General features: G+C 40.8%; 1 protein-coding gene across 2 annotated transcripts; it reads left to right on the top strand.

The window, feature by feature from the left end:
• The first annotated feature begins 440 nt into the window (after nucleotides 1-440).
• itchb (itchy E3 ubiquitin protein ligase b) lies at nucleotides 441-23,053 on the top strand. 2 transcript variants are annotated; one of them, XM_061074219.1, is made up of 25 exons: nucleotides 441-573; nucleotides 1,117-1,150; nucleotides 5,612-5,703; nucleotides 6,362-6,503; nucleotides 8,653-8,777; nucleotides 9,663-9,797; nucleotides 10,835-10,880; nucleotides 10,984-11,165; nucleotides 11,638-11,878; nucleotides 12,741-12,836; nucleotides 13,134-13,308; nucleotides 13,511-13,580; nucleotides 14,583-14,667; nucleotides 14,805-14,933; nucleotides 16,028-16,100; nucleotides 16,681-16,752; nucleotides 16,987-17,075; nucleotides 17,700-17,859; nucleotides 17,979-18,112; nucleotides 18,923-19,063; nucleotides 19,603-19,723; nucleotides 19,889-19,993; nucleotides 20,513-20,609; nucleotides 20,824-20,896; nucleotides 21,722-23,053. In XM_061074219.1, exons 3-25 carry the CDS (start codon nucleotides 5,634-5,636, stop codon nucleotides 21,819-21,821), a joined length of 2,661 nt encoding a protein of 886 aa, XP_060930202.1. In that variant the 5' UTR covers nucleotides 441-573; nucleotides 1,117-1,150; nucleotides 5,612-5,633; the 3' UTR covers nucleotides 21,822-23,053. The 2 variants fall into 2 exon arrangements, with proteins under 2 accessions (XP_060930202.1, XP_060930200.1); XM_061074217.1 differs by lacking the exon at nucleotides 1,117-1,150.
• Nucleotides 23,054-23,682: the final 629 nt, after the last annotated feature.

The raw sequence follows: 23,682 nt of genomic DNA, 5'->3' as shown, positions 1-23,682 counted from the left end.
ATAAGAGGAAATAAATAAAGGTTGAGTAGTGTCATATGTGGAGAGAGAGAGAGAGAGAGAGAGAGAGAGAGAGAGAGAGAGAGAGAGAGAGAGAGAGAGAGAGAGAGAGAGAGAGAGAGAGAGAGAGAGAGAGAGAGAGAGAGAGAGAGAGAGAGAGAGAACTCAATAAAAAAACTAACATATAAATAAACTAAGTAAATAAGCTGATTCTATTTGCCCGGCACATTATTCATCAATGCAAATATTTAAAAGGCAACACGAACAGATAGAACAATGAACTGGAGACATTCACAAAAGAACACAATACGTGACATGACAGAAGTGTTGAGCTGTCATGTTGATGCCCGCCTGTCAGGATGGTACAATAAAGTTGGGGAAAAAAAACAAGAGCAACTTTCCTGCCAGCATGCGCGCGCCCCACCTTGTTTCGGTCACGTGACGTGGGTTCGCGAAGATGGTGGAAGTTTCTTGTTCCGTGAAGTGAAACCCGGACTGAAACCCGGACTGAAACCACAACAAGCCTCGCACCTTCAGCGGCGCCGGCTCGGTTGTACAGCCTCTCCCGGGACCAGGGTGAGTGGGTCGGGCCGGTGGAGCGGCCCCTCAGCGGGGCTGTGTGTGTCTGTCCGTCAGCCGCTGGACTTTGGGATTCCCAGCCAGCCATGATGATGACATTAGTTAGCATGCTAGCGGTTAGCCGGGGCTGGGATGGCAGCAGCAGAGTGTCAGGAACAACATTCAACACGTACTCAGCAAGTCGCTGCGACAACAACACCTGTGTAAACACACACAGTGTTTCATAGCAGCGTAGCTAACACGCTAATACAGATACACTGTGCATTACTGCGGCTATACCCAGTTAGCGTTAGCTCGTTATCCACAGCTAGTTGGATTAAATTATGTAATCTTCACTAACGTCAGTTATATTGTTATACAAGCCCAAGCCTGCGCAGGGGGTAACGGCTACAAGGAAGTGGTCTCTGTCGATGATTAGTGGACGTGCTGCTTAGCACAGTTAAAGGGACTCATGTGAACAAACATCAAACTAATCTAATATCTGGTTGCTTGTTGTTGCTTTCTTGCTTTGCTCAAACCAAAACATATGGAAACTATTAGGAGCCATCCCTCAAGACAGTGTCTCCTATTCAAGGTAATCCTTTAATCTACATTTGAATTCGATGTATTGATTCTTCAGGTGAACCGAGGAAACCAGTTATATTTTCTAATATATCAGATGAACAGTGTAATGTCCATCAAACCAGCTGTCTAGCAGTGACCCCTGAATGCACCGGTTGAGGTTTGACTCTTTGGATAGTTGTAGTTTTGTTGGATAAACTGAAACGTATAGAGGGAAATATTCCTGGTATGTCTTGGTTTGGTTTATTAGTCACTGGCAGCTTGTCTTCATCAGCCACTGCCGTCCTCTGTAGTTTGAACTGATCAGACAGGCCCTGCTGCTCTTATCTGTTTTCTTTGGTGTGTCTCCTTTGATGAGGATATGTCACCTATCCAATCCCCCCCCCCTGGCTTTAGTGACATACAAAATCATGTTTAATTTTCACTAGATATTTTCCGATACTATTTTTCCTCTCCTGATCCGGTTTCTGATACCTGGACTTTGATATCGGTTGATACGAGTACAATTCGTTCCCTGTGCATTTAAAAGCAATGACAGCTTAGTCCACCTTTTCCACCGGTCAAGAAACCCAGTAACATCTGGCTTTTGGCTGCAATGGGAATGGATACAATCAGCAATCACCCCCGGGTCATATGACTGCAGTAGACACAGGTTTGTGTTGGCTCCAGCTAAGATCGTCACGGATGGAAACCAAAACCAAATTGAGGTGAACTTGCTAATAGGTGATAGTTTCTTAGTTTTCAGTGCATTTGTAACATTAAACATGATGCCTTACAATACTGTAACAGTATAACTACATTCTCATTCCTAAATTCCACTCAGTAATATATTTTATTTGAGTTTATAGTTTTATTTTAGCTGTATGTTGTATTATATATAGTTTTATTTTAATTTATTTTGACATTATGTTATATTAACTTTTTTAATTTTTGCTTGTGTGGTTAAAATATTTTTGAGCATGGCTAGAAGGGAGACTGAATGGAGTCAATCTCCTCCTTTTTTTGCGGTTTCATCCACATTTAAATCACCTGTGTTTACCTGCTAATTTTGGTGCAAATGCCTTGGAACTTCTTTGGAAAGCACTTCTTCACTGCTCTAGAAACAGTACTTGAACCTAACTTGGTCCAGGAGTGTTGAAAAAGGGATTTCTGGTAAAAGAAAATTGTAGCTTTATCCTGGTGAAACTATAATCTTAAGACCTGGTATCAGATTAGTAAATAGATTGGCTAACTCGCAATGAGCGACCAAGCATTTCCGGATGTATCAAAGGCATTTCCGATGCTGGATGTCTGCATCAAATTTTTACTGGAAACATAGTTTGTGATCTTTATAAATTACCAATCTAATCCGTGACATTATAAAACAACACAAACATTAATCATTTCAGTTTTTAAAGTTCAGTTTTTAGATATCAGTCGGACAGTTTGTTGAAGCCTGTGCTCAGTTTTCTAATGGTGAACATGTAATATCAAATAAAAGACTCTTGAGTAAAAAATTACCCGATTGTCCTTTTACAATCATACTGAGTTGGTCAGTATGAAGTTGTTTTGGAAATGTGCACCCCTGTTTTGTACCCTAAATAATGTATGTCTATGGATTAACATGGTCAAGGAGTTTATGTAATACCAAATTTTGGTATATTGTTTGAAGTCGGCTGTTCAGGTGCTCTTAATTCATACATATACAACACGCTCTATAGCCAAAGAAAGAGACATATTTGACCTCAAATTTAATTTTCCCACAAACACACCAAGAAGTTATTGGCTCGTGGATGATGTTATTTAGCTGGTTAGAAAAATCCAAGACAAGGAGGTCATTTCAGAGTTTAATATTCTGTGAGTACTCTCATCTACAAAACGTGGTCAGCCCGCTCATGAGGCTGCAACCTCATGAGCGGGTTAGGGTTAGGGCTAACCCTATTCAGCGACGCATCAGACCTGATTCTCGGAGAGATCACAGCAACAGATTTCCCTTTTGATTGACACATTGTAGGCGGTGCAGCTTAGGCTGTCACTGGATTTTCATTCTGGAGTTCATAACTGTCGACGCACCGTCAAGGAGACAACCGTCCTTTACTTGTTTAAGATGGAAATGTATCTCCTAAACCTAGTAGCTTGTCTTTTGAAATCATGTTTCCATTGCTGCTTCAGTGAAGTTGAAGAACAGTTTCCAGTGATTAAAAGCAGAAAGTTTAAATATTATGACAGCCTTCAAGGCTTCTCTGTAGAGCTGCCTGTTGACAGTTATGTTTCTAAAACTGTACCAGGACCCATCAATCACAGAAGAGGCAAACACACAGTAAACAGTTCTCCACAAGTTTCATCCTCAGTCTTTAACTTTGTCAAGCTTGTTTGATGGTCTTTGTTAGATGTTTTGTTTTTGCTGTTAATGCTGTTAAGTATGAATGGTAAATTCCAGCATTTCATTCTATTAAAATAAACACTCCATGTGATCATCACTTTATTTCATTATATTCATTTGGCAGCTGCTTTTGTATTTGCAACAATTCAGGTACTTAAACTCTTTTCCACCTTTTATCATGTTCTAGCCTCACACTATAAAGCAACATTTTGTATTATCAATCTACATTCAATATCCCATAATGGCAAGGGATTTTTTTAGCAAATTTATTAACAAGTAAAAACTGAAATAACGCATTGATTTGACAAAAGTATTCAGTTTTGCTTGAGTCATCTTGGGTGTGAAGTGATCACTTTGATTTGGTGATTTCTGGCATTCTTCCCCACAAATCCACCCAAGCTCCGTCAGGTTTGATGGGAATGATCAGTGGACAGTCATTTTCAGGTCTCTCCAGGGATGTTTGATTGGGTTCGGGTCAGGTCGTCTGGCTTGGCCACAAAAAGAGTTGTCTCGACAGCGTTGTCTTGGCTGTGTGCCTTGGGTCATTGTCTAGTTTGGAAGGTGAAACTTTGTCCCAGTCTGAGGTCCTGGAACTCTGGATCAGTTTTTCATTAAGGATATCTTTGTACTTTGCTCTGTTCAGCGTTCCTCCAAGCCTGACCAATAGCAATGCGCCTGCCCAGTCTACCTGACCCACTATGAGAGGCAACCCACATGAAAAAGGGTTGGTTCAAGCCCTATCTATGAACCAAACCTGACCCGACTCATTACCCCATCGCAGGGTCGTCGTAACTGTGCTATTCCTTAATCTGCAATAACATTTCTAACAATTCTTTGTATACATCTACTAATGTTTTCTCACAATACACTGCGCTGCTGAGTTAAGTAAAACAAGTCAGTTGTTCAAATTCCACAGAGTTTGAAGTAGGTCATTAATGAAACGAGTGGAGCATATTGGTCTTAAGTTTTGAGGAAAAACCACATCCTGAAAAATTATTGCTGACTATAGTATTGCTCATCATATTCCTTAAACTGACCAGACCACATAAAGAATGACTTCCTTTAATTGGGAAATTGGAAAGAGTGGAAGGGTTGTTGATGCTTCTAACAAGAGGCAGACACAAAAATATAAAACAAATATCTTCGTGATGAAAAAGAGGTGTCGCACACGTAGAAGACAACGACGAAGAGAGCTTGTGGTGACAATAGGCGACGCCGTTAATGTCGATGACTCTAAACAAAATCATTTAAGTAGTTACTTCCTGCACCACCCCTCACCTGAGTCATGCGGAGAATTTATTGCTGCTGTGAATGCATCTGAGCAGAGGATATCCTGCTGTGTTGTGCATGTGTGAAAGGCAAACGTGAATTGTGAAGGGCCTGAGCCAAACTCCAAGTCTCATCGTAGAAGTTCTGAATACTTACATCGGTTAATTATCATGATTAATATTAAGTTGTAAACCTCATCATAAGGTATCGAGTGACGATTGATGAAGGAAAAAGTTATTTATCTTTATTTGAGCTCAATAAGAGTGGTTGTCATAATAATAATAAAAATGCATTTTATGTATATAGCACTCTAACAATGCTCAAGACACTCAAATAGGATTACAAAAACAGAAGGTAGATAAAAGAAAATAGCTAAAATATAGAATGCACATAATCAAACATTGAAGTACAAGATGTATACAACAATACAATGACGATACTTCATGAATGCACTGTAGCTGGCATCAGAAATTGTAATATACGTAATACTACAGTTGGCTGAGGGATACCTAGAGTAATATGGAGGCTCAGCAGAATGTGTTTAACCCTTGGCAACAGATAATTTACTGCCTGTCATGTCGTTTTTTCTACTGTGAATACAGCCAGGAAACTGAATGCTTAATTTAATGCTTCAAACAGAATAAAAGGGAATTGTAGCAACGTACAATACAGTCCTTGTTATTGAGATATGGTTCTACGATGCATGTTTTTTATGTGTTGATAGTTAAAAGTATAATTTTGTTCAAGGCTTTCATATTATGGGCTAAATATACCTGGTCTAAATGATCTCATCTGTCTGCTGCGATTTGTCACAACCCTAATGATGTGTCGTCTGTTCTGCAGGCCTTCATCCCAGCCCTATGTCATGGCCAGTGGCGTCACCAAGTCGGGCACTTCCAATGGTTACCCTATGAAGGCACAGCTGCAAATCATTGGTAAGTGCTCCGTTTTGATCAAAGTGCACCAAGTAAGGTTCAAGTAAAAATAGGTGGACTGCTTTTATATATTCGCATTTTTTTCCCACATAAGTACATTTTGAAATGCTGCACACAGACAATCTCAAATGCAAATGATGAAATGAAAAATGTATAAAGGTAAAAATTCAATTTAGCTGCTTAGTTTTCCGGATCCTAATTCTGTGTGTGTTGGCTTCACTGTCACAATGTCACAACACAGTGGGACAATTAAACAGGACATGATTATCATCTGCCTTGTTGTCATTGCCTTATGTGTTAAATCATGTAGTGATGTCCAACAATTATTGAATAATCTCAGTGATAGCAATTAAATGTAGGTCCTGCATTGATATGTTTATTATAAAGATATATAATACTCAAAACTGTTACATTTTGGGATTGAAAATGCACTAATTCTCTAGGCAAATAAATATCACCTAGTTTGTATCTTTTGAAATGCTTATAGCACTGTTCCAATTCAAAAATGTATGTTACACACAGGATTTTGTGTTTATGTCCATGTATTGTCATTCCATGTTTCTGTATTTTTATTCTTTCCACCAACATGTGTTTTTTTCTCTCTCTGGCACAATTCACCACTAACTGTCCGCTACGTTGTCTCGTCTTGCTGTTTCAGTGCTATCAGCAAAACTCAAAGAGAACAAGAAAAACTGGTTTGGCCCCAGTCCTTACGTGGAAGTGACAGTCGAAGGCCAGTCCAAAAAAACTGAGAAATGCAACAACACCCACAGCCCCAAATGGAAGCAGCCGCTCACTGTGTGAGTCAAAGTCTTTCCAATAATACCAGAACCATTAAATGTTTGATCACATGTATGATCATCAGAACGTAACTATTCTGTTGCTACACAGGAAACAAATAATTCCGGTGTAACCTGTGTGGGATAATAATTAAAATGCAAAACACATAGAACACAGGCTGAAAGTTAATATTTGAATCTTCACAGAAAACATCAAGGTCGATTTGAGCTTTTGAGAGACACCTTTCCTTTTATGTTTTTATTTTTAGTTTATTAATTTTTTAATCTTACCTAATTTATGGTTGTCTGTTTTTTTTGTTGATCCTTTGATATGTCTGCAGAGAAAAAGTACCCCACATATTTCAATGCATGTATCTGTGCATTTGATAAATTAAAAATCCTAATTGGCTGTCCCTTAAAAGTGAGAAGATGCATTAGTTGAGCAGATCCTGAATGCACTCACATTTTGTGAGTTAATTTAATGTCATTATTTAACTGCCTCTACATAGCATCAGGGTATGCTTTAGACTTGATAAACTGTGTCTCAAATTAAATTCACCGAACCACAAAGCTAACTCTGATAGAAGTAAAGACAGGTGATGGTAAACAAGGGCAGCATAGGGTGGACTATGAGAGGCAGGGCAGCGTGACTGGTTTCTGTTGGCCGCTGCGATTCCTGAAGCTCCGGTGTCTGTCAGTAGCCTGGCAGGAGAGACAGCGGGGGGGGGGGGGGTAGGATTTCATATCTGAGCTGTGGCCAAGATGCCAACTTTTACTCTCTCTGACTGCCTGGATGTCTTTCAAGGAAATCATTAGGACACTAATAATCAAAGTTAAGCACTTGTTGCTATGAAAGCATATGAAACTATTGTCCTCCGGTTTATGTTACAAAGTGAACAAGACAGAAAAGATTTTTGTCATAAGAGATTGATTAACAACATCTTTGAAATAACTGCCAATTACTGCTCGTCTCTGTAGCTCTTCACACACAAACTGACAATCACATTTATTTAGTTATTTATCAGTAGTGAAGGATCATGAATCTGGATCAGATAATCTGATAATGATTTAGCAGCTGCGGGCCACAGTGTGGAAACCCTGAACGTAACATAAATATGTATATCATATTATAGTACCGGTTCTTGATACCATCCCTATTTTTAACTGTCTATATTGACGTTGGCCCCCAAAAATCCAAATATCTCTATATTCAAAAAGGGTTTGTGTAAGATATGAACTGTATCAAGATGTATTACTGCAGCAGGCCTGAATTACCAGTGTTTAGTTTTGGGAAGTGTGTCTCTGAGTGAAGGATAATGGTGCACAGAGTAAAGTAAATATATGCTATCCCCAGGGAGTGGTCATATGCTGCATTTTAATGTAGAATGCCCTTAGCGGTGAGGGAGTGTGTCCTGTTCATTGACATGAATCCTATTTCAACACAAATACTGTACACTTGGTGCACTCACACCTTTTGACTCCCTACAGTCCAACATATTCACACATCTGATGTCCACTTAATTTTAGCCTGTGCAGGACCTTCTGCAGTGTACAGTGACCTTCTTAATATAGAGTTCTCCTACAGTTTCTCTTGTACCCAGAGGGCAGAGTTATTATATGTCAAGTGTTTACTATGGAGTGTAATCAGACCTGAGCCCATGTGTCCACAAAGGTCTTTTCCTGGAGGCTCTGAGGGAACGAGATAAACAACCGTCATAGTGATGGTTACAGACACTGGCTGAATACCTTCTGATTCTTATTGTTCATGTTTTCCTCTCACCAAAAGAAAAAGATGTATGAGCTGCCTTTACAGACACTGTGGCTTTCACCTCTCTACCAGCTTATTATGTTTTTCACTACACCGTCTAAACATCAATGATGTGAATTATCTGCATTTATAGTTGAGGACAGGGATGTGTCTCAAGATATCCAGTGTGTGGCTTTACTTATTCTTGTTGCTGTCCACAATTCCAATTCATGACACAATATCATTTAGACCAATTCTTCATGAATTGACGCTGTTAGAGCTTTAATTTGTGATGAATAAAATGGGAAAGAGAGTGTGTTTTGAAATCGGATGCTCAGCAGACAAAAGGACGTCATCACTCTGTTTTTCATTTACAAGTACAAACGCACTGCATGAATTAACTGAACTTTTTGTTTACACCAGGATTGTGACTCCATTCAGCAAACTGTCGTTTCGCGTGTGGAGCCACCAGACCCTAAAGTCAGACGTGTTGCTGGGCTTTGCCACGCTGGAGATCAGTGAAACGCTCAAAGCTAATGACATGAAAAGTGAGTGTATGAGACCCAGACACACACTAACTACACCTGTTGTCTTTTCTCGCCTGTGTGTATGTGTGTGTGCTTGCACGGACACCTTTGTGAGGACCATTATTAGCCTTTATTCGCCTAGAACTTTTTACACACCAACTTTCATCTGTCATTAATGTTTTCTGAACCAGTTCAATTTCCTGTGTTTTTCACATGTGTTAAAGACGTTGCAGGGAGTTGTTTGAGCACATTTGTGTTGTTCATTTTTTTTGTACAAAATGTCACAAACACACAATGTGACATTAAAACAGGATGTGATTTGCTTTTCTAGTATTGTTGGGCTACTTCCTCAGTTTTCTTATTGAGGATTTTTTGTCGGTTCAGCAGTTCTGACCTTTACTCCCCCAAATGCCTGTTCTCCTTTTTATTTATTTCAAACTATTCTTGAAGCTGCCAGAATATAGCATTACTTCCTGCACCTCAGACTTTTTAAAAAACATTTTTTTGTTGTCATTCAGGTGCTGTGCTACAGAAGTGAAACCAAAAAAAGGAATTAAAAAAGTTATTTTAAAAGTTTGAGACAGTTTTGGCCGTTGTAAGAACATCACTACACTACAGAAATTATTTCAGCTACAGTTTATCAAACTTTTATAATAGTAATAATGCCAATTAAGCAAGTCTTTACATTTCTGAAGGGAGCATGTTTGCATACATTTCCCATTATGATGCATACACCTCTTAATTATACAAGACTTCACCCATTTGTAATAGTGAAAAAAAAATTATAATAAATGGTGTTGTTGTAGCTGGCCACCAGGATTATATCAATGTGTGGGAAACACTGAGGTAAAATATTTCAGTTGTTACTGTTTTCCTCTGACCATTTTGCCTTTTGTCTCGCTGTAGTCTCTGAGGTGGTGCAGACCTTACAGCTGTGTACAGACAGAGAACAGACGGATCCTGTGGGAGATCTGTCTGTCTGCCTCGACGGCATGACCGTTGACCCCGAGATGTTCGCCCTGTCCGAGGCTGACCAGCACAGTGAGTCACAGAAGAGCCACAGCTGTATAAAAGCCTATTGTATATTTTTAAGGTTTATTTGTCATAACATCTGTAAAGGATATAGTGAACGGAGGCCCTTGTCACATTAGAAAAAACCTGGAAGCCAGTAAACAAGCAGATTTATTGATGGTTTCAACTAAGATTATGCAATTTTAGATCCTTAAAAGGAAACTGATGTCCGGTTATCAATACATGACTTTCAAAGTCGGCAGATTATTCTGCTGTGCACACTGTACGACTACCTGATGTGCGTTCGGGAGTCTTGCAGTCTTTGTGATCTCACACTGTACAACTGAGTGGGGGTCCCACACTTCACGGTCCTTCACACAGCAGAGAGTCAGAGGGATCCTCCTGCACTTCTGTGTCATCCTGCTACAGAATGACTCTTAGATCTGGAGGAGACATGAAACGCCTCAGTTTACATCAGAGTTGTAAAGAGAAGAGTGCATCTCAGAGTTCAGAGAGTAAACTAGCCGAGCCTGACCAAAAACTGACAGGTATTATATTGTTTCTGTCCAAACCAGACATGAGCCCGATGCAGTCAATGTAGCTGCACTGAGTCTGTTACCCTACATGATTTTTGCTTGATTTCCCCCATTACTGCTAGTGTAGTGTAAAAAACCATGGGACACCTCACCACTATATGCACCTTCCCCCCGTGCTGCCCTCATCCTGGCTGGAGTTATCTCTGAGTGCATCTAGATTTCCAGCAGATTGGAAATCTTATCAGAGTGTGCGACCTGTCAGGGACTCAGCATGAGCTTTACTAATCATGTGGTTGAATAGTGTTTGACGCTTGAGTGGCAAGTGGGAGCTTTTGTCTGAGACAAACTTTCCATCAGGCTGAAAATCGTATAGTGTGAACTCGGCTTAAGCAAAACTTTATTGACATCTGTATTGACATCAACAGGGTTTAGTATTGTAACATTAGATTTTCTTTTGCTTGACTGGTTGTGTTATATGTGAATAGGAACTCCGTTTTTTAGCTTCATTCATCTTGTGTATTTGTATTTCAGGTACATCAAATGGGGAATCACAACCTAACGGGGATCCTGTCCAAAGGTACAGTACCTTTCCTCATATTCACTCCAATTTTACTTCAGTCACATTTCTAGCTTTTTTTTTTCCTGTTTTGTGTATCTACATCCACTCTCACTCTTCACAGGCCGAGTCGAGACAGCTCTCCAGCTCTGGATGGCGTAGAGCACCGTTCCTCTCCCAGTTCTCGGAGGTCAGTGAGTGCCTCCGGGTCTCCCCTGGTGTCATCAGGGGGCTCAAAGCCTCTACGACCACCCAGGCCCTCTAGACCTCCTCCTCCGACTCCCCGCAGACCCACCTCTTCACCAGGTCAGACATTTACTGAAGGAAGGTGCTGATCTGTTTAGACACTTTTCTGCTAAGAACCAGAGGGTAACTAGATCAAGAGCTTTGTGTCACAATTTAATTAATGTCAAAAATGTACCCCAAAGGCTAAATTGGGCCAAACCATGACTCTCTCTAAAAGACATTGTTTGAACGATATTGTAATATGAGCCTTAATCACGTACGGCAATATTGTTGAGAAACGGAAATAGTGAGGCTGAAATGTGTTGTGTTATGTCTGGGAAGTTAAAACATTGGTTTTGGGTTAAGGGTCAAATTTAATGTTATTACTTTGCCAGCTTGAGCTGCAAAACTAGTCAGCCTTGACAAAGGGAATTAGTATTCTTGTAATGTGTCTGACACATGTTTCATACCAACACAACAACAACCTGTGATCATCTGGTCCTGGTCTGAGGATCTACACTCAACTTTTCACTGATTCTGATTCTTTCCTCAGCGTCTTCCAGCAACGGCTCAGCACCACCTGATGGTAGTGATGCTCAGTCAGGTTCAGACACACCAGTACGAACACCTGCATCAGGACCCTCATTGACCCCAGAATCCAGTCCATCGGCAGGCTCAGACAGGAACTCCACGCCCGCCTCCAGTGCAGGAGCGACAGCACCCAGACCGCCAACCACCAACCCAGTGGTCACACCCAGGGTCCCTGCTGTCAACACCGGCCCACTGCCCCTGGGGTTCGCTCTCATTTTGTTATCTTTGCTGTAGAGCTTATGGTACAGTACAGTGGATGGAGTAGTGTCATGCTGAGCAATATTGATTATTATTATAATGTTCAGCAGATGATTACATATGTGGTGGGAATTTGTATTTAATTCCCTGGTGAGGAAATAAACCATCAGACTGAGTGATCAATCCAATGATACCAAAGTACTTAATTAATGGTGGAGAAACAATTTACAGAGAATAGATTTGAACACAAACAGAGTTAAATGTAACTATTTGGCCAAATAGGGATATGCCCCCCCCCTCTCCTGAGTGTATAGACACTGCGCAGAAAAACAAATAGTCACAGGGACGTTTAGGTCCAAAGTAGAGAACACCTCTTGGTATCAGACAGATGCAAATATTAAGTAGAATTATACAATGATGTTTCAGCTCAATCCAACTGAACTTTGAGCATAGTCATGTCAGGACAAGATGATCTGTACATTTCCATAATAGGACAGTTAGATTCAGTAAATTTCCATGACAATATACTTGTGTTTTCTCTCTGCTAGCAGATTAGTATTCATATGATCGTTTTAGTATCATGTTACCTGTATGTAGAAAACCACACAGATTTATCTGCACATTCATTACATCAATGAGTTTGTCACTCGGAGCATTTCACATTTTTCCTGGGGTTGTAACTAAACACCTCAAATTCCCTTTTTGAGTTATTCCAGTGTCGTCATTGTCATCAACACTGCGACCTTCACTGGCTTTTTGCTGCTTTTGCAGCAGGATGAGTCATCGCTTCAAAGCTCCTTCAAATCTCTACTTATGTCATGCACCACTACCTTATGTCCTGAAGTTTACTGTCTATGTTTCATTTAGGTGGGAACAGAGGGTGGATCCGAATGGGAGGATGTATTTTGTCGATCATGTGGAAAAGAGAACGACGTGGGAACGCCCTGAACCATTGGCTTCTGGGTAAAAAGTCCTCCTTTGATCTGTCTCCTCTCAGATGCAGATAGTAGCTTAATAGGACTGTAAAATAGTAGTTAAGTCAAATATGACGGCCTTTCCATCTTTAAAGATATGATTACTGGTACAGTACATGCAGTTTACATTTTCTCAAACAAATCCTGTAGCGAGTGATTTGTGTGAGCTCCACCTGAACATGAGCATCTTCAGGCCTCGGCTGCCAGGAACTGCAGCAAATAAACAAAAGGAACCATTGTAGATTTCTCCACCAGGAATTTTCATATTCATTAATTTTGTCTGTAGCTGGGAGCGCCGTGTCGACCAGATGGGGCGAGTCTACTTTGTCGACCACATCACACGAACCACCACGTGGCAGCGCCCCACAATGGAGACGGTGCGGAACTACGAGCAGTGGCAGCACCAGCGCAGCCAGCTGCAGGGGGCCATGCAGCAGTTCAACCAGAGGTTCATCTTCGGGGTGAGACATCCTCTTTGTAAAGTCATACTGTGTTGAAGTGTTTTACCTCTGTATTAATGTTAGGATAGGTCAAGGTTATAGTCCAGTTAAAGTATGAAGTAAACTGTTATTGTTTGTGATATAACTGTTAATGTTGAACTCTACAGATTCTCCAACAGCCATAATTTACTCATGTGAACTATTCTGCTTTTCTGCTGTGTAGCAACAAGACCAGGTCACAGCCACTCAGAACAAGGAGTTTGATCCTCTTGGGCCTCTGCCGCATGGATGGGGTAAGATCATTAAGTCCTGCCGTCCACACTACTCCAGACTTTGAGCAGCTAAAACACAGAAGTTTGAAAACGCTGCTGGCCACCGTTTTAGTCTGGACGTGCAGAAAAAGAGAGGTTTGGAAACCATGACACATGGACCGCTTCCTGAAGATCAAAAACAGCATTAGCCTCGGCTCCCATTGTAGAACGCAACATGGATAATCATTTACAAGCAATGCTGACCCTTTTTTCTTTGCTTATGGCTATTTTGTCACTAATTTATGCATTTCACAATGATACAACTGTTTATGTGCGTAGGAGACAAGTCATCCAGCTGCATTTTCAGCACTACATGGTACTCGCATGACTCCAGTGGACAGGGATCAAACAGTTCCAAAGCTAAAATGCTTGTGTGAACGAAAATGCATTAGTTCGGATATAGCCTTGGTTATAGCTGAATTCCTTTTTGGTTAGGCAAACCACTTGGGCAGTTGAGAAAAGGTTTTAAAACTTTTCATGACTGTGCTGATGAGAAATGACACATCAGCTATCAACTGGAGGGTTGCATCTAATGTTTCTTCCTGTGCACCAATAACAAAAACATTTCTTATTTTATTGCCATTCCTTGATTTGACCAAGGACCATTGGAGACGAAGTGTGTTTATCTTATCTGAGCTTATTATTACCCAAGTTCATTATACACTCCTGGGACCTTTTTCTTCTTAGACTGGACCTTGATATACTCCAGGGAGTGTTTGGTATCAGCAGCCGCAAGTTTGTCTCTATCTTACAGCCCTGTTAATGTACAGTGAATGTCTGCCACAGGACTCATTTGCATTGTTCAATATGAATTTGTTAAACACCAGCATTAGTGCTTATCTTATTATGGCGACACATTTACTTTGTATTCCACAGGAGCCAACTATTAAATTAACCTTAAAGTTTACAGTAATGTGCTCACTATGAGTTTCCACCTCTCTGCATTAGACTTAAAAATCCACCAATTGTTGCTGTGTTTTTCAGAGAAGAGAACAGACTCCACTGGCAGAGTTTATTTTGTACATCACCCCACACGCTCAACACAGTGGGAGGACCCACTTACACAGGGGTGAGTTTGTGTGTGTGTGCATGTCCCTTTGCTGTCACATCAGATAACATACTAAAATTTTGTATGATGTTCTTTTTTTTTTAAACTTTTTCTGAAATAATCCATCACTGAATATTGATCAGATTTCCTTATTGCAGGTTGCTCAATGAGAAGCCCCTTCCAGAGGGATGGGAGATGAGGTTCACAGTCGATGGAATTCCCTACTTCGTAGACCACAACAGGAGAAGCACCACCTACATCGACCCTCGCACTGGAAAGTCCTCACTGTACGTTCTCCACAATATTGTTTTCCTCTTACTCAAAATCTGAAGAAAAAAAAAGCTCTATGATTTCTCAATTAAAGAGGAATCAAGTCATCGGTAGGCTGTGCTTACTGTGGTTAGAAAGCAAACAGTGTTCAAGAAATCAGCATGTGTCTAACACAGCTTCACACCAGAAGAAGTTTTAAGATTAATCGATCTGGATCGATATATCGATTCAATAAGCGACATATGTATATATGTTAAAGTAAGAACATGATAAACATCAATTCATACTTCCATATTTCACATCAATGAGCCATTATTTGAGATGTGTGTTGCAGTGAACTTTTGCGCCTTCTTACGAATTTGTCACAACGAGCCAGAAGACTGCGGAATTACACCTGTACTCACTGTTAGAAAGCTAGTGCATATACTCAACAACCAATGAAAAGGCAGTGTATACAAATATAATAGACTGTAATAATAATACTGACTTGTAAGTTCTTTGCTTTAGAGCAAAGCCTTTAGGCGTTAAACCTTTGTATTGGTAGAATAATAATTTTACTCGTAGCACCAGTGTTTCTATAACATGAACAAGTTTCCTGTTTTTAAATGACATTATGAGAAATGCGAGAGAGAATACCAGCCAGTCTGTCAAGAAAGAAAGAATTAGCTGAGCTAATAAAGCTAATATTAAGATGTAATAATATATAGCTTTCTGTTTCTTAGTGTATTCTGAATTAGATTGTTTCATTGTTTAATATATATCTCTTTCCTCTGTCATACCAAGTCCTTGTCTTTGAAATTCCTCTCTATTTTTAGAACCTGAGACACATTACCCTGATATGACGAATGGGTCACCTAGTCTCTTGTGCTTCCTCACACCTCAGCTGACTTATGATATAACCTGGGAGCGTATCATAGCTTGAGAGTCATTACTTAGGTTTGGTCACAGCAGTGGAAAAACCAGTTGGGTGACTGGGGATGAGAATGTGACAGTAACATCCTGGAAACAAATATCAGCTTCAGATAAGAATATAAAGACAAAAACCTGTATAAGTACCTGTTTATATGTTTTAAAACACATTAAGAGTCTGTGTGTTTCTTTTCCTTCACAGTGAAAATGGACCTCAGATCACATACGTGCGTGACTTCAAGGCCAAAGTGCAGTACTTCAGATTCTGGTGCCAGGTAGGGCTCGCTGTTTGTCAGTGCGCAGATTGACAGGGTTCTCTGAGTGATTTTTCAGTTACACCATTCAAAGTTGCCTCCTCAATGAGAGGGGTTAGTGAGTCATACTGCTGTTGTTTCAAAGTGGCTATGTTCAAGGCACAAATACACAAGCCCCCCCACATCTGTACAAACTTGCAGGAAGGTGCCACATTTGCTGGACTCTGTAAATTTAGCTGAAGCGCACTCTTAGTCCAGTCTGGTGTGGCCCTCCTGTTCTTTATACGTGTGTTAACCAACCTTAAACACACAGACCTGCAGCACTTCATACATCCTTGCATTGGCCACAATATAACAAAGTATTATCAAGAGATTTCACAGAACACTCAGACAACCCTGTCTTGGATTCACATCACTGAAAAGAGAGTAAAGAGAGAGTTTTAAGGTCTTTGCACACCAAGTCCATATTGTTCATCTGAAATTATCACACGTTTAAAAATAATGAAAAAAACCACATTATGTTTTGGTGTCCAAAGATGATTATTCTAAATAAATTTACTCGTCATAATAAACACTGACCCTTGCAATCTCTTTTCTGCAGCAACTGTCAATGCCTCAACACGTCAAGATAAACGTAACCAGAAAAACCCTCTTCGAGGACTCCTTCCAGCAGGTGAGGTCAGACACTCAGTTCAAGCCAGATGTGCTTTAACTGAGCCTGTCGCTTTGTTTGCTGCTCAGAAAATATGCCTCAGTAGCTCAAGGTGTATTAAATGGTGTGGTGATGGATCTGAGAGTAATTCCTTGTAGCAGCTTTGAGAAAAAAAACTAATATCCTCGACAAAGGCACTGTTGTGTGATACAGTGAGTAAGCCCCATGTCTATCATCACATTGTCTCTGCTTTAGATAATGAGTTTCAACGCTCAGGATCTACGAAGGAGACTATGGATCATCTTCCCTGGTGAAGAGGGCCTTGATTATGGAGGCGTTGCCAGGTAAGTTGGAAAATGACTGAGTATGATATGTGTGCAATGTGTTGTTGTGTTTCATGGATTTTCTTATTTGAAGCTACTCAAATTTGAATGCTCCTGATTCTTTAATTTGTCAGCTAGTTAGTGACATCAGCTCTGTCCCAATTCAGGGGCCGCTTCCTTCAGAGGCTGAACTGAAAAGAGTCTTCTGGTCTAGAGAGACTTTCCGTGATCAGCATCACCAGCTTGTCCTTACTGCTGTTGCCTAGCAGCAGAGCTTCAGTTGGACATAACAAGAAAGTTTGAATGCCCCATGGTTTTTTAAAATGTGTACCGTTAGCTGTTTGGTTGAGATGAAGCATGTGACTCACAAGCATCGGAGGTCTCATCTCTTGCCGGCTCCATAAGCTTTTCTAAAAAGAGTTTCTCACCGAAACACAAATATCTTTGGATAGCTTGGGCCAGGAAGGATCCACCCGTTGGAGCCTTTGTCTGTTGGGATGTAAGGACACATTTGTTGGCTGCATTTGAAGGAGCCTAGTAAACTCCGTCTAGTTGCGCAGGTGTGACGCCATTGCTCTTCAAATGCAGCCTCTGAAGGATACGGCCTGTGGTCTTTTCTCATTTGTGTTGTCTCTTCTTGTGCAGGGAGTGGTTCTTCCTGTTGTCCCACGAGGTCTTGAACCCCATGTACTGCCTGTTTGAATACGCCGGTAAAGACAACTACTCTCTCCAGATCAACCCCGCCTCCTACATCAACCCTGACCACCTCAAGTATTTCAAGTTCATCGGACGCTTCATCGCCATGGTTTGTCATTTTACCATTTGCTAGTTATAGATTTTTGTATTGTAAAGAGACAAATTCCGTAATAGAAACATGTGAAAGAAATGTCATCAGACATTTAACAGATTTTGTTCCTCTATCAGGCTCTTTTCCATGGCAAGTTCATCGACACTGGTTTCTCGCTGCCATTTTACAAGCGCATCCTAAACAAGCCATTGGCCCTGAAGGACCTGGAGTCAGTAGACCCTGAGTTTTACAACTCCCTCATTTGGATCAAGTGAGTACACAGATCACTGTGTGGTCAGAAAAGGTTGCATTATACATGTGTTTAAAACCTTCATGAAACAGAGCTATCAAAGCTATTTGATCCTGCATTTATGTGTCCTGGAAAAACACATAGCTATAGAGGGAACTGTTGCAGATACTGATTGGCGTTAACAGTAACTCACAGCGCTAAATCTGAATCACACCACCCTCAGTAACTGGTACCTCAACAGATATGTATTAGGCAGCTAACAAAAGATAGATGAACTATTAACACAGAGACACAGGATTAAAAATGGGGAAATGTATTTGTCCTTTCATGGGGGCTTTAAGTTATGAGTTGAAGGTTGAAGTGAAGCAAGATTTTTGCAAGTTCTTAAAAAGTCTTAAAAAACCTAAATCACCTGAGATTTAGTCCTAAAAGGTCATAGATATGTTAAAATATTAGGTACTAAGTCTTAATTATTTTACCGTTCATTTAACGCGACTTTCGAAACACTTAAAAATGTGGGAATATTTTGGCAGCACTTAAAGTTTGTAATGTCTTTGGGTGTAGTTCTCTCTCAGCGATACAGATATTATCACGCTGTTATAAAACTACAAACAAAACCATCTTGGAACTGATAACTGATACACACATCCTGGTTAGAATGGATGTCAGTACACTCGGCTTGGCTGTGAGAAAGAACATGGATACCTACGGTCTCTGCCTGGAGTTTAAGAGATAATATTGCATTTTGAGGATAATTTTCTACTCGGCGACTTCATCTTTTCTTCAGTTTTGATGAAGATGAGTTGCGTAACTGTCTGTGCTGCTTTGTAGGGACAATGACATTGAGGAGTGCGGGCTGGAGATGTTCTTCTCTGTTGACAAGGAGATCCTGGGAGAAATCACCACCCATGACCTGAAAGAAGGAGGTGGAGACATGCAGGTCACAGAGGAGAACAAGGAGGAGTACATCAGGTGGGTTTTTGTTTGCTCTGAATTTGAATTTAATGCATTATAAATCCCGGTGTAGATTCTATGTTAGATTGGTTTCTAAGGTCACATGAGCCCTCGTGAGAAAAAAGCATGAGATTATCCAGAGAATTCATTGTGGGTGACTGGGCGCACTGATGACATTTCTAATTCCCCGACAGATCAAAAAATAATGATAATACACATACCTCTGGATGAAAGAACGAGATTCAAGAGTTTTTGGTGATAAGGGTGGATACTGGTGTCAATGTGCTGTAAACAAAAACATCTGATCTCTGCAGTGGAATTTATATGTTACGTCCTGCCTCCAAAATGCTGTGCCCCCCCTCACCGGAACACTCTGGAGATTCCTGTGTTGTTGTGAATGTGTCTACTGCATTGTTCATATGTGAAAGACAAACTGGATAGAGTCCGGACCCAGTTTTGTTTACATTCTGTGGAGTTCATATCTGAAGACAGCTTTACTCAACATACTGTCCTCTGATGTCATGGAGACTGTGTGTGTTTGTGTCCATCCCACACAGGCTGGTAGCAGAGTGGAGGCTGTCCAGAGGAGTGGAGGAGCAGACACAGGCCTTTTTTGAAGGCTTCAATGAGGTCCTCCCTCAGCAGTACCTGCAGTACTTTGATGCTAAAGAGTTGGAGGTATGAAACTGAGATGAGTCATTCACATGATTCATGATCTGCTATGAGATGCACCAAAGAGACCTGAATTATATACCTGGATTGCACACACTGGACAGTAACAGCTTCATAAGGTGAATAAAATGATGCACATGAAATATGTAAATAACTTGCATCCTGTCCCAGGTGATGCTGTGTGGCATGCAGGAGATCGACCTCGCAGACTGGCAACGAAACACCATCTACAGACATTACGCTCGCAGTAGCAAACAGATCGTCTGGTTCTGGCAGGTCAGTGAGCTGCAGCAGTAGTGACATGTGAAAAGTGAAATGTTCAAACGTTTTTCTACTGAATCATAGGAGTAGGGTTGGATATTTGAGTAAATTGCAGAATTATTTGAGGAGGATTCACTTCAGAATAATTCTGAAGTAGCTCCACAGGTTTAACACAGACCAAGAGAACAGCACATTCCAAACAGGCAGGGTTAGAAGGAGCACTGCACTAGTTGTACCCTATAATCTGCAATGAGGTGTTAGTGCTAAGTTGTGACTTTGTACCAAACAACTTGATGGTTGATGCAGCACCTTCAACTAGAGAAGATCATGTTTATACTTTGTGGTGCTTTGCAGTTTTTGGACTCTGCTTGAAGCTGGCTTCTGTGTATATGTGTGTTCGATATACCTTTTTTATGAATCAGGTTTTTGATAAAATAATTCCCCACTTGTGGTTCTTTAGATGTGACTGATTTAATCAATTGTATAATCTGTGACCAGGTGATATGAAAGTGTTTCTAAACGTTTTCCCTGCAGTTTATCAAGGAGATGGACAATGAGAAGAGAATGAGGCTGCTGCAGTTCGTCACCGGTACCTGTCGCCTGCCTGTAGGAGGCTACGCTGACCTTATGGGTAATTACAGCTGAATAAATGATATCTAGAAATTATGTTTCTTTTCCATAAATGTATGAAATCATCCCCAGTCATAGGCAGGTTGGAGATTATTTTTGATACTTACCTTGTTTTACAGCACTTCTTTAGTTTGTCCAAGTTTTGTTGATGATCATGTTGTGTTCAATCCACCACGACCTCTCACTGTCCCACTGACCTGTGCTTCATTTTGCAGGAAGCAATGGTCCTCAGAAGTTCTGTATTGAGAAGGTGGGAAAAGAAAACTGGCTTCCCAGAAGTCACACGTGGTGAGTTCAAGCAAACGACCGTAAAATCACAAGAATGTTAAATCATCTTCAACACTGAAGGTGACATTGTTTCTGAATCGACTACACTGGGGTCTAACCAGTCATCTTGGAAGCAGGTTATTGATATTTTCTTATTGGCTTGTCAGTACACGTGTAGAATAATGGTCTTATCAGCTGGGGTAGTCTGTGTTACCGGTTTTGCACAGTGGTCTGGCACACACAGATTATATGACTTGTCCATCGGCCACACCTTCTCTTTCATTTTTGTTTATCAGTGTTAGCACGTATGTCACCAGTTGTCAATAGTTACTGTGACGCTGCAGCTGTACAGCGAGTGTCTGCTCCAGGCTGTCACATCACAGAGTAGCAGTCTTATCACACTGACGAGGATGATGAGGATTTGATGTTAAAAGTAGTTTTTATATCAGACATGCCAGTGCAGATCTGGCATGTCTGGGTAATTAAACAATGCAAACTACTTCAAGTGCAGCAGAAGAGTGAAGCCTGTCACATTGAAATCTACCAATACAGATCTCACTCAGTAAACACTGTACAGACACTGAGCCAACACACATATCCTCCTCCTCCTCCTCCTCCTCCTCCTCCTCCTCCTCCTCCTCCTCCTCCTCCTCCTCCTCCTCCTCCTCCTCCTCCTCCTCCTCCTAATTTGTAACAACGGTGTTGTCACAGGTTTATTACCCAGTGGGAAAAATTCCACACCATGGCATCCCTGTTTCTCAAGTCCTTTTCATAGAGGAATCTAGAAAAAACACCAGAGCAAAGGGAATCTGATGTTGATCAAATTGTATTATCTTATTTTCTCAGCTTTAACAGACTGGACCTGCCGCCCTACAAGAGCTACGAGCAACTAAAGGAGAAGCTGATGTTCGCCATCGAGGAGACCGAGGGCTTCGGACAGGAGTGAGAGAACCTGGGGGGGGTTTTAGGAGTGGGTGCAGGAGTCTGAAGGAATAAACGCCACCAGTGTTCAAATCAGGGAGTCTCTTCCGAGTCGGGGAAGGTTTGTTGTATGTGTTTATGCTCAGGCATGCATGCACCTGTACACTACTTGTGCAGGTGCATCAGCAAGACTGCATGCAGGACCACAGCAGGGTTTGGGAAGTGGCTGTCGACCGTTCACACCACGTTCATAGCAGATGTGAAAGTGTTCTATGTCTTCTAAACCAAAACACGGAAGCTGCTCCCGTCTCTCTGAATGTGTGGCAGTTTATGCATGGGATCCTGAAAACCCGACCTCTGCGACACCTGTCCGATGGGACCGCAGTAGTTTCCCCTTCCACACACGTGATCATGTAACGGCATGCAGTCAAGTTCTCAGAACTCATAAGCAGCAACCTGATTTTTCTTCTTTTAAAGTAGCTTGGCTTAAAGACGAATTTTAAGCTCAATTGTGAGGGTGCACTTCTTTTAAAACTGGATTACGTTTCACCAAAAAGTTAATTCTGTTGCTCTGCGATTGTTTGGATTTTTCCTTCATGAATGACATTTCTCTTCGACCCCTTTAATCTCTCACAGTTTTATTTGTATGTCTCATGATTGAAGTGGGTCATGATTTTATCAGAAGAGTGCTCCAAATTAACACTTAGATAACAACGTTCATGCTTCAGAAATTATGAGTAAGAACAGAAACAGATTTGTGTTCCTGCTTCTACAGTGTTGTATCAGTGAATGACTTGATTGTGAAAAGTGTTGTAACCTCCATTATTTCGAGTGGTGGAAGACTTGAGAAGAACTTAAACTGACCCTAGTTTTATAGGGCCAGAGGCTGGACCGGACGAGACGTCCTAGATTAGAGCGCTCTGGGAGAATCTTCTTGATTATTCATCTTGATATCAGCTGCAGATATTTGACACCATCCTTCTGTTGTGTCCTTGTGAACCAACCAGGATGAAGAAAGTATTTTTAGACACATTGTGAGTTCAAGATCAGAACATTAAAGCTTTCATAACACCAAATTCAGGTCAAACCAAATCAAATTAATATTTTGATTCATGCTTTACGAGCAGAAACTTCATGTGGCTCTTCACACACGTGTAGCATTTGAAGGTTAGTGATGGAGATGTCTGCTTATTTTAACTGTTTGTCTCATATCAAACCACAAAATTAACTGGAGCAATAAATGGTATTTTAAAACCATTGTCTTCCAATCTGAGTATATTCACATCTAACAGACAGAATTCCTCTTAAGTCAAACATTTATATCTGACACGTGTGAACTGATTAGATTATGTGGTTATGCTTTTATTTAGATTTTAATAGTTAATAGTTTAGGGTTGTCAGTTCTGTTCTTGCGAACACGATATTTCAGGAACTCCCTGAGGTAAATTCTTTAAATTTGACAAACATTCGCCTTGATTCACAAATTGGCTGATTAGGATGTTGTTATCGAAGAGTACAGGCCAAGGTCACTGTGACCTTAAAAACACATTTTTGGTCTTGTGAATGCAGCGTTTCAGAAACACCTCGAGGGAATGTCTTCAAATTTGGAACAAATGTTCACTTGGATTCAAAGATGAACTGATTCTATTTGGGAGGTCAAATTCAAGGTCACAGTGACCTTGCAAAACTTATTTTTGTCCTCTAGCCTGATATCGCGAATCCGCCTTTAAATAATTTCTTCAAATTTTGACGAGTGATCACTGGGACTCAAAGATGATTGGACTTGACTTCTGTGGTCTCGGTCATTGGGACCCTCATGAGTGAGGAAGAACAATGTCTGTACAATAAAACTGGAGTGGTTGGTGGAGGGATACAACCACAGTGGG

This window comes from Limanda limanda, chromosome 7 (genome assembly GCF_963576545.1).
Source record: "Limanda limanda chromosome 7, fLimLim1.1, whole genome shotgun sequence".
NCBI classification, from domain to species: domain Eukaryota; kingdom Metazoa; phylum Chordata; class Actinopteri; order Pleuronectiformes; family Pleuronectidae; genus Limanda; species Limanda limanda.
Note: the sequence above shows the minus strand (reverse complement) of the source record. Positions and strands in the feature narration are given on the sequence as shown.

Coding starts and splice junctions, on each gene's coding strand:
- itchb (XM_061074217.1), top strand. CDS start 5,634: ATGGCCAGTGGCGTCACCAAGTCGGGCACTTCCAATGGTTACCCTATG. Junction 14,668..14,804: donor GAGGACCCACTTACACAGGG/GTGAGTTTGTGT, acceptor TCCTTATTGCAG/GTTGCTCAATGAGAAGCCCC. Junction 14,934..16,027: donor CGCACTGGAAAGTCCTCACT/GTACGTTCTCCA, acceptor TTTCCTTCACAG/TGAAAATGGACCTCAGATCA.